Raw genomic sequence first — 17092 nt, forward strand, 5'->3', positions numbered from 1 at the left:
GCTTTTTATTATATATTTCTTACTTCATGTAGTAAAAGTACCGCAGTGTAAAAAAATTTGATAACAAAGGAAAAAAAAAATATTATTATTAATAATAATAATGATGATTAAAGTCACATTTTGAAACTTGCAATCTCAGAGTGTTAGGCAAAGTCAGTGCTTTGACTAGAAATTGATGGAGTCAGTACAATTACAGAGATAAATGTAGATCATTAAGTCGGTCTGAGAAGCCTGCAGGGGGACAAGACAACAGAATGACAATTATGATAGTCATTTTCCTACAAACTGTCCATGTTTAGTTGAAGCTGACGCCATTATACCAAAAGAGTGGCCTATTATGAATCAAAGCGGGCAGTACTTAATTTTGACTTTGTTTGTGTGTGGGCATGTGCACACAACACCCCTCATAAAGTGTAATTACAGGGGAGAGTCTCTGATAATGAGACGTAGGCTGACTTCTTCATTTCCTGTTGGTTTTGTTGGTTGTTAGTGGTGGGAGTTACAGTCACACCCGCCAGTGTAGTCTGTGGTGTGTGAGCGGGTCTGTGTAATGTCTGGTTTACAGTAAGTTCACATGTTTGTACCAGTTTGTACACACATCTACTGTGCCAGTCAGTAAGGGAAACATTGTGGTGAAACGCCTCTACTTTGGTCATGTTTTATAGTAACCATGTATGTTCCTTTTTCAGAAGAGCAGCCCGAGTGTCTCATTTCACTGACAGTCTTTAGATTGCAAAAATATGGTAAAGAGACATTATGGGTGGGATTGAAAAATGAGTTAAGTCTAGTTTGGTTAGGATCAAAAGTCCAAAGTTGGGACTCTTTTATGATAACATGCAGGGTCATCTGTTGGGTACGCTTTGAGCTGAGATTCATATTAAAGTTTGAACATTTGTATATGATAACTTGGGTCCAAATAATGTAGGAATAGAGTCACATTTTTAAACATCAAACCTCCATTGTTAAACCCCTTGAGGGTCGTACTTAATCCAAACATGTTCCCACAGATCTGTCTTGCATTTTTCACTGCAGACAGAACGAGCTGGATTTGTAAAAGAATGATAATAGCTGTGTAAACCGCATAGCATGACAAAGTTTTAACTTGTCCCTGTAAAACCAGGTCTGCAGCCATAAATGCATTTCTTTCGCCAACCATGCTTGTATCTATTTGATAATCTCATGGAAAAAGAGCGGGTTCATGGTTTGAGCCTGAGTGATGTTTCTGTTGCCCAATCTGACGGAAATGTTTCTAACTCAAACATAAGTTACAGGTCAGTGTAATAAGAAATGAAAAAAATGAAATGGCACTGACCTGACCACTTTGGTCCCACTCCTGATGACCTGCATGTCCACGTTACAGGTGCCATTTGAATGTGAGACCAAGTTGACCTCTGAGAACTCAGCCTGAAAGTGAAAACAGGAACGTTTTAAAAGATGAACACATAAAACATTGACAAAGAAATGTATTTATTGAATAAACCCATTTGAATGGTAAGATATGTACAATCATAATGTCAGTTTTGTAGATGTGTTGCCCAAAGAAATAACTTCAATATGCCATTCTATAAGAATATAAACTGGTTTATTTGTGCAAAAAAACCCAAAACCCCTATGGTTCTCCTCTGGTGCCTGTTTTGATCATTTCTTTGGTGAAGCTTGAGGTTGTAGGTAACAACTATCAGGTGTAAAAGTGTTCAAATAACCAGAAAAAAGTTATTTGAAAAGCAGTGAGCAGTAGTGCAAAACAGCCTACTGGTTAGGTTGCTCAACCAGTATGCTATTGTTTTCCTGGATTCATCACAAGCACAGGCTGAGAGTTATGGTACTTTCAATTGTTCTACTTATAATAAGCAGTAGGCCGAAAATAAATAAAAGCAAATATTACCAGGGTTTTACCACCTAGTTTAGCCCCTTATGTTGTGTAAAATTTGCCTGAGAATCAGCATGAGCTTTTCTTTTCAATATAAAACATCAATATGGTGTCAATTCACTTTAATCTCTTTCTAAGCCCTCTTAACCTTTGGAAATGGCTCAAGGGTATTGTAGTTCTTAAAAAAAAATCATTATACCTGCTCCACTTTGATGTCGTAGTCACCAAGGACCTTCTTCCCTCGAAACACCTTGGCCCTGTAAGAAAAGAAAAGAGAGAAAAAATGATAAAAAGATGCCGTTTGTACACTCTCAGTTGTCTCTGCTGCCCTCTCCTGGATATCTCACTCACTGTGGAATAAATGAAAGAAAGAAAATGGATGCCTCCTCATGCACTATGTGCCAAAAACAAAATTACTCTGTGTTCAACTTTCTAATTTGCTGCAGAATGTTTATCATAATGAACCTTTTGCAAAGCTTTAACACATTCAGCAAGCCAACCAAAAGTGTAATTAGTTTCTTTTCAATGCTTGGTGACTTTGAAATCTGGGTGAAGCAACAAATCTTTCGCAATATTAAATGCTGCCCCAGTGATGAATGTATCCAATAACTGGATGGCTCAATGTTGACTTCTTAATATCTTTGCTGCCACTTGCTCAACAGTGATGTAGAGACAGATTACAAGATGCACATGCACACGCACACAGACAGACAGGCAGATGGAGAGAAGACAGACAAAGACAGACAGACAAACAGTGAGAATGAGACAAGCTGAGAGGCTGCCAATACACAGAGAGGCAAAATACTCGGGTCATCTCATTTTACACAACATTGTAAATGGAGCGCAGATGGTTTTAACCCTGTCTGTCATCTAGGCATGCACAAATTAATGAAGCAATATACAAGAGCATGAATAAACAAAAACACCTTCACAGCAATGTAAAAATCACTTTTATCCTCCTTATTCATTTTCCACAACTTCGGTCTTATTATCAGGTTTTGAATAATCTGTTAGAATCCTTTATCCCCACCCAAACACGATGCCAGTTTATATGTTTCTGGTTCTCAAAAAAAAAAGTCAAAAAATTTCAATCTACTTTCTCTGCTTCAGCTCTCAAGGAAGGCGGACGCTTTCCTCCCCCTCCCCTTTCCAAAGGTCCGAGATTAAGCCAAATCAGCGCGAAATGTATCGCTGCAGAACCGGTCTCTTGTACCAACCGGGATCAATAAAGTATCTATCTATCTATCTATCTATCTATCTATCTATCTATCTATCTATCTATCTATCTATCTATCTATCTATCTATCTATCTATCTATCTATCTATCTATCTATCTATCTATCTATCTATCTATCTATCTATCTATCTATCTATCTATCTATCTATCTATCTATCTATCTATGGCAAATATGACGCTAAATCAAATCTTATCTGCACTCATGGCTCATCTCTGTGTCAATTAGATTACAAATATATGTCAGTGTCCTTCCTCATAGCCTCATAGGACCTCTGATAGTGCAGCACAGAGTTATCCTGCTTGTTAGAGTGGTTCGTTAGGATCAGGCCATCTGTGGGAAAAACACTGAGGGGAGAATGCAATAACTTTTAAGAATCAATAACTGTGGCAGTAGAGTAAGTGGCCTTAGAATTACAGCCATATTTTTTTTTGTCAGCGCTGCCGTGTGACTGTGTGTGAAGCAGAAATCGAAATTACCATGTTGTTGCTATGATGACATCCGAATATCCACTAATGAAACATTTACGTTTGTTTAATGTAAAAACAAACCACAGTTGTTTTGATTAAAAGATTGCATGAAGGTTACTCATAAAATTCACATGTTAAATTCAAGTATAGTAGCTTAAATTCCATTGCCACTGAAGGGGTCTAAATAAGCTCCACATGCATTATCGTCCATGCACAAGTCAGAACAGTAGACACAGACATGGGATGTTAGGCCAACACAGTAATGGACAATTATGTTGTTCAGCAGAGAGGCTGCTGATGTAGCCTTCTTATTTAATTCCTCCAAACAGTATAATGTAGCTGCTAAATAGCAAATTTACATGTGCAAAAAATATGAAGCCTTCTAACTGAGCTGTGAATGAGTTTCTAAGAGATGTGTTTATACAGGATCGACATACTTTTCAAAAAAGTGAAAAACATCAACCTCAATATTAAACCTTAAAAGGAGCATTTAAGCATTTTAAGCTGTTTCCCTGTGTCAGAGGTCAGGGAGAGAGAGATTGGGGAATAGAGAGCCACAAGTTGGATTTGAACCCTGGCTTTTCAATAGGAGGACCAAGGCCTCCGTACATTGGGTACACACACTTACCACTAGGCTTCCAGTGCCCCCTACTGCTCAGGGATTGATTAAGAAAGACACCAAAATAAGTGTTCTTTCATGTGATTAATTTCAGAATCCAGAGGAGCAACATTTAATCATTAAACATAAGGATTTATGTACACTACTTAGCTCTAAGTCAAAAGATAGAACTGTGGCAAAATGCTAACACAAACTCTCAACATTCATGGTGAACATATGCATATCTAACTCCAGCCAGTGCTAGCTATCATTGCTCAAAATGTTAGTGCTTTGTGAATCCATAAATGCTTTTGTGGTGACTTTGATGAATATTATTTTATCATTGTTCATTTCGTCAAAGTTGTTTTTGACAAAAGTTGTACTTTTTGTGTGCATTTACTATTTTATTTCTTGTTAAACATAATGAATTGTGCGCACCATCTACATTTAGTACAACATTTTAATTATGTATCCAGCATAATTGAATTGTGTTTTACACCAACAATTAAATGTGCTATTGTTTGTAGTGTCAAAAATCATAATCCCCTACTATAAACAACCCAGCCAGTCCCCTTCCCACTTATAGCCTCCAAACAACAAATCTCTGCCCCCGCTGGTCTGCTCTCCCACACATATCAGTATATCAGGTTTCCTAGCTTGTAATGAACTTTACAGCTTCACTGAGCAGCTAACACAGCTATAGATTTTAGTCCTGTTAGACTAAATGATACACATTATTGTTGCGAGTAATACATATTCTTTGACAGGCTGCTTCGAAAGTTTGCTAGATTCAATTTCAAGCACCCAGTGGTGTATTACAGTAAGACTCAAAAACTTCAAGGACATCACTCAAGATGTGTGGCACTGTATCTTGCACCGACGAGACCTTTAATGTGCACTTTAATGAAATTGAAGCAAAAAAATGGAAATCAAACAAACAGGCGCAAGAGAGACTTCATAGATACACAGTAATGGCACTCACATGCCTGTGATATATTTATCAAAATATTCAAAGAATTTTATTTAAAGGTTAAATAAAATGCTTTATCACTTGTACATTATGTCTCCCAGTCGTTCTTCAAACCCTAATTATGAGTGAAGTCCATCCTCTCCCACTTTTGCCTGCTCCACTTTTCAGAAAATGTTTGCTTAAACAGACTGATAGGCGATTTCCCCTTTGTGACATCACAGAAGGCAGTAGCTCCACCCCCTGGTGGTGGACAATCCCACACCTAAGTGTAAGTTTCCTGTAATTATGCCTTTTAACAATTGGGCATGGTGCCAGAAAGCCTAAGACACACAAACTAAAAGGGGTTAATGCATGCTAAAAAAAACAGGATCAGAATGGATTTTTAGCAAGAAACTTCACAGAGATTTGTTGAAGAGCTCTGAGATGTATTCAAGCTGTTTGAAAGCGAGGTGAATATGTGACCTTTAATGTGTTGGTAATGAAGGAGAACATGAAAATAAACTATGCTGCAGTGGAGTGTAACAAGACAAAGTACTACTCTCAGTGGTATTACCTTAAAATGAAATGCCAGTTTTTTGAAATCACAGATTTAAAGAGATATTTACTTTCAAAAACTTTGTAGATGTGAGCATGAAATCAATTCACGTTTTTCTAAAGCTGAAGCCAATTACTTTTAGCCAACAACAGTGTGTCTAATGAATACATAAAAAAGAGAGGTTGCAGGCAAGACAATATAAATCCCAAATCACCAATGATTGGCTGTACAAATTGGAAACCATTTAAGTTTCTATAGTAACTGGTGCAGATTTACTGATTTAGTCAGCGTTGTGTGCATGATATTACAATTTAGACTGCCCACATGTAGCTATTATCCAAAAGCAGCTGGAAATACTGTCAAAGTGTGGCAGGCTGGTCTGAGAGTCTCTTTTATTCATGATGTTCTCTGCTGAAGAAGATGCAGCTGGACTAAACACCTAAGAAATTCAGGTTTTAATGAAACATTTCAAATACATAAAATCATACAAAATTGGTATCATACTAAAAGACAATAAAGTAGGACAGGAGACTGATCCAGGTTTGTGGATTCAACAAGGATACCTCTTAAAACAACCTGATCAATAATGGCTCTGTCCTTGGCTAAATTCACCAGCTGAGCTCGGTTGACTCCATTTCTGTTCAGGGTCATTTGATGCTAGTTTTCATTATTGATCAGTGGAGTCAGAAAGTCTGAGACTTGTACACACTACAGGAGAATGCAACCTTTTGGAATCAATGCAAGGTAGAGCAAAAGAAAGATACAGGGACATAAAAATAGAAAAAAAAAATATGAGTGGGGCAAGTGTCGCAAATTATGGAGAGATTTTATATAGAAAATGTGCAATAGTTGCAGTGTGGATTTTGTAATCTGTGGCCATTGACTAATCAGACAGTCACAATATCAACATGCCTGTGTACTAATTTCTCTGATCTCAGAGACTCAAAGCAGAAATAAAACTCTCTCAAAATACAAATGTATGTTTGGTTGTAAAACAGAGATCAAATGGACAGAATATGAAGCGTGCTCGTAACTTTTAATTTCAAAAGACTACAGCCCTTTGGCATATAATGGACAGACACCAAAGTGTATAACAACTCTTTCTGATGCAGTGAAGCATAATACATATGATATCTATCATACATATATTTTATACCCACTTCCTCTGCATTCAATCCATCAGTTTGTTTCTATCCCCTCTGAAGTTATCTTGATTGAATTGATAAAAAGACACAATGGAATGTATGCATCTGAACCGTGTGGACTGCTCTTTAATAGGTCTAGTGGGACGTGAGTGATGATACCAAAAGGCAGATTCAGTTATTTGGGTGTTTTAGAATAGAAAGAAAGGCTTTTTTTCCTTCTGTTGTCATGCAGGGTAAGAACCTCAAATGCTGTAACTGTATAGAGTGTTGGTGGTGCTGCTGTGTTCACAGGAGGTTGTAAAAACGTAGAATCTGAAAAACTGTTATCGAGTACCTCAATGCTTTTATGCCACTGTAAATCCTTTGCATAGTGAATGTTGAGAGTGACATATTTAGGCAATGAAAAACAGCACATTACATTAAGAGGTATTATTGACAGTCACCCACCAGCTTAAATCAAAGGGAATTTTGAAGCCTGTCGATGGCAGTCGTCATATTGGTGATGTCTCGACCGAACTCTTGGTAAACCTAACATGAGGCAAACAGCTGGAGCTGAGGCGGGCGTGAAGCTTCCTGACAAACAGCTACACCTTCTGCCCATCAACCAGGTCAGCCAGGTTAGCCATGCTGGCCACGCCGCCTTATTATGAATAACTCTTATCCTTTAGAAAATCTAAACGAAGAAGTAATCACAAAAATGGTACCACATTTGTTTTCGGAACCAGAAAATGACAAACATCTTTATTTCCGCTGATAAAACAGGCTTTCTGGAATGGGATGTGTTGGTGTATTACGGGGTTAATGAGTCGTCAAATGTTTTGCTACACTGTATAGAGGATGGCATTATCACAGCATATGAGCTTCCAACTGCAACCTTTATAATTTGAAGATGAAGTACAGCAGCCTCTTCAAAATGACAAAAAATGTTATCTCCAACAACCTGGGGCACTGTTCAGTGACAGTTTTAGTGTAAGGCTCTTAATGGTTCTGATGTTGAGATTAGAAATTCACATTCCACACAGCACTCTTTTATCAATCCCTCCTTTCCTGGCACAGCAGTATCGTATTGCATCACAAGATCACACACTCTGGCCTTTTAACAACTTGTGCTCCAGAAGTAGAATGAAAATGTGTGTCGAACAAGCCTCCGACTGCTGAGGTGAAAGGGCAGAGAAATGTTCGAGCCCTCCTGTCAGCTCCACTACACTGGAAGACCCGCAGTGTAATTATTTGGTGAGCTGGTATGTTTTCCCTGCAGGTGCAGACAGACGGTGTAGACACATGGTAATGAGAGTACAGTGGAAGGAACAGAAAAGGAGCTGGAGAGTGTGCTGGCAGCAGACCAGGAGTTTAGTTCAGTTTGTGAACTTTCTGACTGTATGTTACCTTCCTACATTATGTTTTTTTTTTTTTTTTTTAACCAAATGTCAACTGTACCATAGTGAAATGGTAGATGAAATGGACTTCAATAAAGCACTGTTCTAGTAAAGTAACTAATCCCATTCATTCACACGCCACCACCAAAGCAGCAGGAGCATTTTAGGGGTTAGGTGTCTTGCTCAAGGACACATCAGACATGTGGTTGCAGGAGCTGGGGATCAAACCCTCAACCTTCCAGTTGAGAGACGATCGATTCTTCCAAATGAGTCCACAGTGGTGGAAGATGCACATACATCTTTTTCTTATGCATATGTTGCAATGCTGAATTGTTAAAAAAAAAAAGCTGGCCTGAAAGCATTCACGTTAAAGTATACGAAAAGTTTCTACATCACGGAACGGCCTGTTTTAGAGAAATGTACAGTATATTGTCTCTAAACTGACTTGGGTTAATATTATTACCCTAATGCACAGCTGGGTAAATTGATTACGTTTGGCCTTTTTAATGAGATTTTGCATTATTGATCTAAATCAGTTCAGTCGATAAAAAGTCAATTTAACAAATAAATTGTTAAGTTGAAGTAAAAAGTTCTCAAGTAAAGCAGAATTACCATGAATTTGTGAATATGTGCTGAAACAGAATGATTACGTTTAAAACTGCTTGTCGGGTTATGGCCAGAATGATTAAACACTTTAATACTTAGACCACTTATTACTGTGGGGAGTAAAAAAAACAACAACAGCAGCTTCCTGCATGGCTTAATGCATTTTGCCCGGCAACACTGATGCCGTATACACAGTGATGAATGTGTGGTGATAAAACATAGCACAGGATCAGAGCCTCTGCATGAAAGGTGGCAATAGAAGCAAACATGAATAACACAATTTCTGATATTAAAAAAAATATTGTGTTCACTTTGAACACATGAAGAAACTAATGAAAAAAGTATAGAAGTTCTAGGTAAAAGAAAAGGAGTTACTGTGCATGTACAGATCAAACTGGCAGCTAATTACCTGATAATCTAATAATGTTTCCTTTACAAAGTCAGCTTGACCCGACCTTATCGATCCAGGTTATGTCTGTGTCATTGTCTAACAATGCATGTTGCTGAGATGGTTCTGACAATACGTCCTGACAAGCAGAACATCTCATTGGCTGGGAAATCATTAATAGAGTCACCATACAAACATACTGTACCATCAAAGCTCAAACAAACAGGAAGACAAACAGACAAAGACTTTTTTCGATCAGTGTTCGATGTGACTTTTGTTTTTGTGAGTGTTGGTGTTGAGCACACTAAAGTATGTGTGAAGAAAAACATTGGCCTACAGAAGCAGAGCTGTGATTGAATACACTGACTGACAGAACATGCACAGAATACAAAGTGCAAAGCTGTATGTCAGAGGTGTTGGCTCATGTTTTCTGCCCTGATATGGAACTGTTCATGAATTATTTAGAAGCAGCCAAGTGGGAGCCTTAGGTCCTGCAAAATGAAGCCCATGCATTAGTGCAATAAAAGTGCAGTTCCATTGGAGCGCCGATAGCCTGGCAGTTGTGTTGCATGCTCCATGTTTAGAGGCTACACTCCTTGTCGCAGCTGTCGAATCCTTTTGCTGCATGTCATCCCCCACTCTCTTCACCTTAACATTGCATGTCTCTCTCCAGCTGCTCTGTCTAATAATGGCAAAAGGCTGAAAAATAACTAAAAGAGAATATATAGACCTTGAATCCTGTTTTTAATGTCATATTTCTGGATAAACCTAAATAAATAATTGTTCAGCCATTAAAAATGTGAACTTCTAACCCTAACCCTAAACTTAAAGCAATTTTATTTTTAGTTTTCATGAAGATGTGCAGTTTTAAAGTGAGGTAAATAAGTACACATCTTTCTGCACTCTTAAACATTATTATGCAGGGATATTTATTTCCTGTCCATTTCTCCTTGTCTTGCATCATTTAACAAATGAGTGTCAGAGACAGCAGTGTAAGGCAGAACACGAATCTGCCCTGGTTTGTGTGTTTATATTAAATTAGTGTGACAAACGACAACCTACAGGGCTCACTGTTCTCTCATGTAGACAAACATGAACACTTAGAAGTGTGTTTAGGTGTGTGTGGGGTTTTGTGTGCGTCAGAGCACCCACTGACTGAACATCTGTTTACAGAGAAAAGGCATTTCGGAGGAACATCTTGAAGCTAACAGCACAGTGACTGTTTTTCCTGAGCTTTCACTGAATCTGGCCTGCAGACATATCAAGATTGGTTTCTGTTCTCTGTTTGTGTGTGTGTGTGTGTGTGTGTGTGTGTGTGTGTGTGTGTGTGTGTGTGGTAAGGGCGATGGATATTTGTTTGTTGGTGTGAGTGTTGATGAAAGTGTAGCTGTTGGGCATCTTGTCCTTGAGAAACTGAAGAAGTGGCAATATTTTTTTTATCTTGTCCCTGTGACTTGACAGCTTTTGTTTTACTTCATGCTGCAGCTGTCTCTGCTTTTCTCTAGTGCCTCCTCTTATTCTTTACCCCTTTCATTACCTCGTAGTTTCACCAAAAAAATCTCCACTTTCTCAAACATTCACCCTCAAATCCTATAACAGAAGGATACATGTGTCACTATCAGATTGTCTGTCTTTGTTTTAAAATAATTGTCTATCTACAGATCTAATAACTTTCCTTTTCATTTTTTATTGTAGAAGCTTAAATAACAATACTTTTGAGCAAGTTATAACACATAACAATGTGCTACTACTTTGTTGAAATTATCTTAATATCTGATTAGTTGATTAAAGGACCAATGTGTTACTGTGTTGTCTTTAAAATTGCTCCTGCAGTTCAAATTGAAAACATTAGAGAGCGTTGTCTCCCCCACCCCCTTGCACAGTAGCTTCAGTGTTTAGCCATCTCTGTGTTGTTCTTGAAACCTTTCTGCATTCAAACCTCTTTCCAGTTTTTAAAAAAACATCTCCAACATTTATAGTTTTACCACATTTCTGGTCATAGGGCAAATGTTTTTAGGTCATGCAGAATCAGTTATATGTCAACCAGTTTGCTTGCCCATTTCCATTGCTGCAACCCCAGTTGGTTTGTTGTTTGCCTGGCAAACCGAGACCAAGGAGCAAAATGGCCGTGTTGGGACTGGCAATATTGGGACTGGGAATGGAACTCACAAGGAGGACATACTAGCTGCTGCAATTTGTTAAAAAGGCTAATACTTCAACAAAGCATGTTTCCTTATTGTCTGATGATAAAGTAAGGTTGTTTTATGATTGGATTCTATTGATATCTTACAGATTGGAACTTTACCTTGTGTATGTGTTTGTCTCTTAGCAGTAATGAGAAGTCATATTTCCACATAAAACATGATGTACAAAGTGCAAAGCAGTATTAGGGCTAGGAGAGTTTAAATTAAAGTCATATTTTTAAAAAGATGAATTTAGTAAATTTATGAAAATAAAGTCATACATTTTCAAGATTAATGTTGTTAATTTGGTCTATAGTTATATCGGAAAAGCAGCCACCTGTTTGAAAATGAGGAACATGAATCATCTTGTAAAGTTCTACTTTAGTAAAGGTTTCACAAATAAGGAAATAGTGTATCTGTAACACAGACTGAGTATTAACTCTCTTTCCTTCAAATTTAAATAATAAATAATCAAATAATTTGTGTACAGAATACAACTACTACTATTATTATTGGCTGAATATTACTTGGTAAAAGCAAAATATATAAAATACCTGCAAGACAGTTATTTTCTAACCAGAGTTTTCTATCTCATCTTTTGAATGCAGCTGATGAATCCAACAAGTCTCAAAGATTTATACTCTGCATGGTTTTTCTTTAACTTGAAAAACAGACTAGGTAGACACAATCCATAGTCACCTTCACAAAAGACTTATTCAGAACTACAGGTGTACAAGTACTGAGTGTATCAAAAAAGATGTTTTGATTGATTTGTTATTGTAATGGTTTGATTGAAAGTCTGTTCACAACCTTTGTCAGTCATTAATATTTATCAATATGTAAATGAAGCAGAGGATACAGAGACTGAGCACTGCACTGATAGGAGGAATGTTAATAAGGAAATATCAATGAATACTTTTACAAGAAGAATTCCAACTCTCATTAGATACTATTGATTTTTCACTTCATTTAAGGTGCTGCACACGAAAAAGACCACCAACAGTGTGATAAGCCTTTCAATGTGTTTTCAGTTCATTGATCAGAATGGTTGACAAAACTTATAAATCACCACAAACTATGTAGCATGATGGTTCATTTCAAAATAAAGTTCTCCTGACAGAAGAAAACACATCATCCTTTCAGTGGATTCGTATCCTGGCTGTATCAGAGACTCTTTGACTGTCATACACTGATTTATAAACAACTTGGTGTTGTTAATCATTTTAGTAAGGCACACAGCAGATCAAAACTGCTACTATGGAATATCCTCATGACCTACTGATTCATTCATCAGTAGAGTTTACCCGTGATTACTGTCTGTTATAATGTGTCAGCAAACAATAATCAGAATGACTAAGAGTCAATGATAGTGTTTTTAGAATCATTTTCATTTGAACACAATCAATAAAAAACTACAAACTTTAAAGTTAAAATGGAGAAAATAATGCCCATACATTATGTATGTGGCACTTCAAGGTGGTGAAAGCTCATAAAAGTCTTTTATATTAACCATTGTTTGATGATTCATGAATGACAATACACATTCTTCTTGTCACCTGATATTTGACTGTATTAGTCATTTCCAGAGCAGAGAAACTTTTAAAGAGTGATGTCCAGTTTGTAAAAGCGAAAGTCCTTTCCCTCCCTGCACAATCGCACCCTAAATCAAGGTAACGTGCGGCGATCTGCCCATGGACAAATGTGCTGTGGAGTCTCCAATTGCATTATAATCATGAACCCACAACACAATAAAACAACCAAACAACACAATCTATCAATCTTTGTTGTTGCTTTGTGTCACATTGCTTTATCAACTGCTGCTTGACTTATGTCACTTATCATCTTTATGACTGATAATGGGAATGCATATAGGCCCACTGGAGAACCACAAACTATAACATTATTATTCACATCCAGCAGGATCATCTACAGAGAAAACTACAAATAGTTCAAAGATGACAAAAATAAACTCAAATTCACCTCAAAGTCTGCCTTTCATCTGTTTCTTTACAAGAAATAAATAAATAAACCCTGCCAGGAAACATGCCCTCCAGTCACTGAAGCCTTTTAGAGATCAAGTCTGTGTTCTGGGTTTTTTTTTTAAAGATAGGGTTTACCCTCCCACTGAATGCTTTATTTCATGACTGAGGCACACGAGTAGACACATAGTGGAGCAAACAGTTTTCTTTTTTTCAATTGAAAGATTCTCCCTAAACAATCCTTATCGATCACGTCTGGTCCTTAAATCAAGATTCAGGAAGCTCTCGGCCTGAAAGAACTACATTTAACTCTTTTATTGGCTGGATTATTTGATCCCACTGCAGCAGATGTAGAAGTTGTAAGAGCACAAAATCTCCGGGCAACAATTATTGCCTCTGATCTTTCCGATGAACGGTTTTGTAATCCCAGACACACACTGATTCATCTCTCAGTGTGGTGAAACCTCTTCCTGGTTTTAATGATGAGCTGAGAACATTTGTCTGCGGCACAATGGAGAGCAGATAAATCAATGCAGACAGCCCTGCTGTGTCTCTGCACCAATAAGACGTTAGGTGCATTATATTCAGACATCTGGCTAGCTATTGTCTGGACCAACAAACATCGACTATTTAAAGGCACATATAATTACAAGCACAGTCTAGTCACAAAAAAACACTCCAGAAGAATATTTCAAGGTTGAGTGGGGTTTTGAAGAAGTTAGAAGAAAATTGGTGTCAGCCATGCAGCACTTCAACTTTTCTCCAGACAACAACTTAAGATTCCGATTAATTGTAAGTTCATATTATTTTCACTTAAACAAAAAAACTTTTTGTCACCTTGTAGAGTTTCCAGAGGCGCTGCTTGTCAACAGGCAAGGCAGGTAACTGCTTGGGGCCCCGGAGCAGTAGGCAGCCCATAAACGGCTCACGAACTTTAAACCACAGCATTGCCTCAAAATGTACAAATTTTACAACGACAGTAAGAAACATCCCTAATGGGGCCCCGTCTGACAGCACTTACTCTCAATGTCCTGCTAAATGTTGGATGCATTACTGCTGTGAAATTAAAAATGGACGCTGATTGGAGGGGCCCCCAATGAATGTTTTTTTCTAGGGCCTCAACAGACCCTAGAAGCGCCCCTGTGTGTTTCTGAACTGGATGGTGATATAAACCAGGCCCTTTCAGATTACTCTGAGGGGTTGCATGGATAGGGAGCACTCTGACATGTTTTTACTACAGAGACAAGTGGAGCAGGCAAAAGACAGAGAGGACAGCCTTTCCTTATCATTAGGGGGTGTGTATTCCAGCTTAGGACACATATAAGTGTCAGAAGAACATAATATGTGACCTTTGAGATCAGCAACATAGTCCTCAGTAAAAATTGAATGCCTGAAAATTCTCAAATAATTTCACTTAGTGGACAACTTCTCTCAGTTCTGAATTCTGCGTCTAATTTTCAGCATCACGACGACTTATTTTAATAAATTAAACAGGAACTGCCTTGAAATGTGCAGTGTGAAGCATTCTCTCCCCTCCTGAGATATTTACTAATTTAAATGAATAAGTAAACGCCTACAATATCTCCCCACACACTCATCTCTTTTTCATTGATACTGTTTGCAGTGTCATCGTCATCAGGTGACGATCATCGTTGTTTGAGTCATCGCCACTGCACTTATTGTTCTGCTGTGTTTAAAGTGTTTGTGTAGCCGTGCTGTGTGTGCTCTCGTGTGTCCGCGTGCATTCGTCAGACGCCCACACCGCCTGTTTGTCGTGACAACGCTCAGAGCGCGGGGGTTTAATTTGAGAGAGTTAAAAGACAGAGACGGACATACAGAGGACACAGGACTGCTGATCCACCGTTTGGCACTTTGCCTGATGGGGAGAGTCACAAAGAAGAAGTTTCAGCTTGTCACAGCCAGCCCGGGGATGAAGCAGAGGAGACATCAGATAAATGATGCATCAACAGAGGGTCCCATCAGTCTGTTTAAATCATTACAGCAAGTGATTTATGCAACGCTTATTTGAATGTGAAGCATTCTAATTTTTTTGAAGGTTTTCAAATGATTTGGCTAACTTGTAAATTCTTGGCTGTAATTTTGGTTGAACAGGCATTGATAATTACATAGTAATAATTGACCATGTATTTTTTGAACATGTAATTTTACGACTGAGTATTAATTTTAGTAATATAATTTCAGCTTGTTTTGGGGTTGCTCACATCTGGTGGCTGAGACACAAGAGAAAAAAAAAACAAACAAACCAGCTGTTGCAGCTTCAACTTCCTCAGAGAGAAATATGGGGATCAGAAACACGAGGACCATTCAACTCTGTGTGAAATCATACTTAAGACGTGGCTGGAGTAAAATGGGAACTTTGCATTGTTTGGAAATACATTATAAGCAAGTGGAGCTGGTGCAGGGCTCAGCAGTACCTGATGACATCAGCTCCATGTTTAGAAGCAGACACTCTCCTAATGGGCCGGGCAGGAAGTCCACTCCAGCAGGCTTTGCCTTTAGAGGAAACTGGTTGTAATGAGAGGGTGCAGTCACTCAGCACAAATACACAGCACCCCAGGAGAAATAATGTATTGTTTCCTGCAGCCCAAAAATTGAAGTTGTGAAATCTATTTTATGCATACTTTTATTTGACTTAAGAAATAATTAATCTTGTAAAGCTAATACGCTTTAATACAAATACATGCTAGGGTAATAACAGAATCTTAACATGCATTTCTGCATCATTGGCCATTTATTCGAGATTGACATTTTGAAAATAATACTAACTTGATCAGTCCACACACTCATTAACAGGCCCCATGAAACATTAACAAATCACACACAGATAGTGTATTTTAAGATTCTGAATGGAAGCAGAACTCAAAATCCACGAACATGGTTACCTAAAGAATCGTGTTAGACTCTTAATATACACTATTTTCTTAATATACTACCGTAGATGTGATTTCACTTAGTAAAAGACAATCTGTTTTCCATCACTACCAACCTGATCTACATTCAAACATATTCAGCCATATCATTACATCTCATTTGGCAACACTGTGTTTGTCTGATATTACTGTACAAAATAATCTCGATGGAAGATGCAAAATGTATGCTTTTCCCCTGCACGTAACAAGTGTCCAATGTGTCTTTGTTTTTTGGCTTAAAGATACAAGCTGTGTTATCCTCTCTCTGTCTATCGCACATAAATCCCAGCCTCAGTCCATGCTACAAGCTACAGATATTCACATCCTTCAGACTCATACCTCCTACAAAGAAATGACAATTTACGGCTCTGCTGCACAGATCACCATCAATCCTATGTTATTCCTTGGGTATTGGCAGTGTGCCTGGCTTTAACTATCCGGTTCACTTTCCAATCGATTCCTCAACGACTGTTTTCCAGGAGCAACACTGAGGGCTCTAAAATGTGAGAGACACAACCTCCCCAAACCACCCAGGGGGGCTCAGAAATCACTATCTATTCTGACACAGAGGAGATGAACTGGTACAGTTTTGGAGGAAGATGTCAATATTTGTGTTGTGTAGTGATGTGTTAAGATTATAATCATTTGATACAAAGATGTGTGTATTTGAAATGTGTGTATAACATCTGCAGTGTGAATTAGCGTTGATATGGCAGGCCTTATAAAAAGCGACATTTCACGCGTAAGGTGAAATAGCCTTTTTAAAACTGTTGTTGCCGGTTAATAAAACTATTACCGGCTCACTAA

General features: G+C 38.0%; 1 protein-coding gene across 1 annotated transcript in view; it reads right to left on the minus strand.

The window, feature by feature from the left end:
• The window catches only part of syn2b (synapsin IIb), a 75849-nt gene that overhangs the window by 30503 nt on the left and 28254 nt on the right, over window positions 1-17092 (minus strand). Inside the window, exons 2-3 of the mRNA XM_079342111.1 lie at window positions 2070-2127; window positions 1313-1404 (exon numbers count right to left, since the gene is read on the minus strand). Coding sequence (XP_079198237.1) covers window positions 1313-1404; window positions 2070-2127 — 150 coding nt within the window. The remainder of the gene's footprint in view (window positions 1-1312; window positions 1405-2069; window positions 2128-17092) is intronic.

This window comes from Symphodus melops (assembly GCF_947650265.1).
Source record: "Symphodus melops genome assembly, chromosome: 4".
NCBI lineage: Eukaryota > Metazoa > Chordata > Actinopteri > Labriformes > Labridae > Symphodus > Symphodus melops.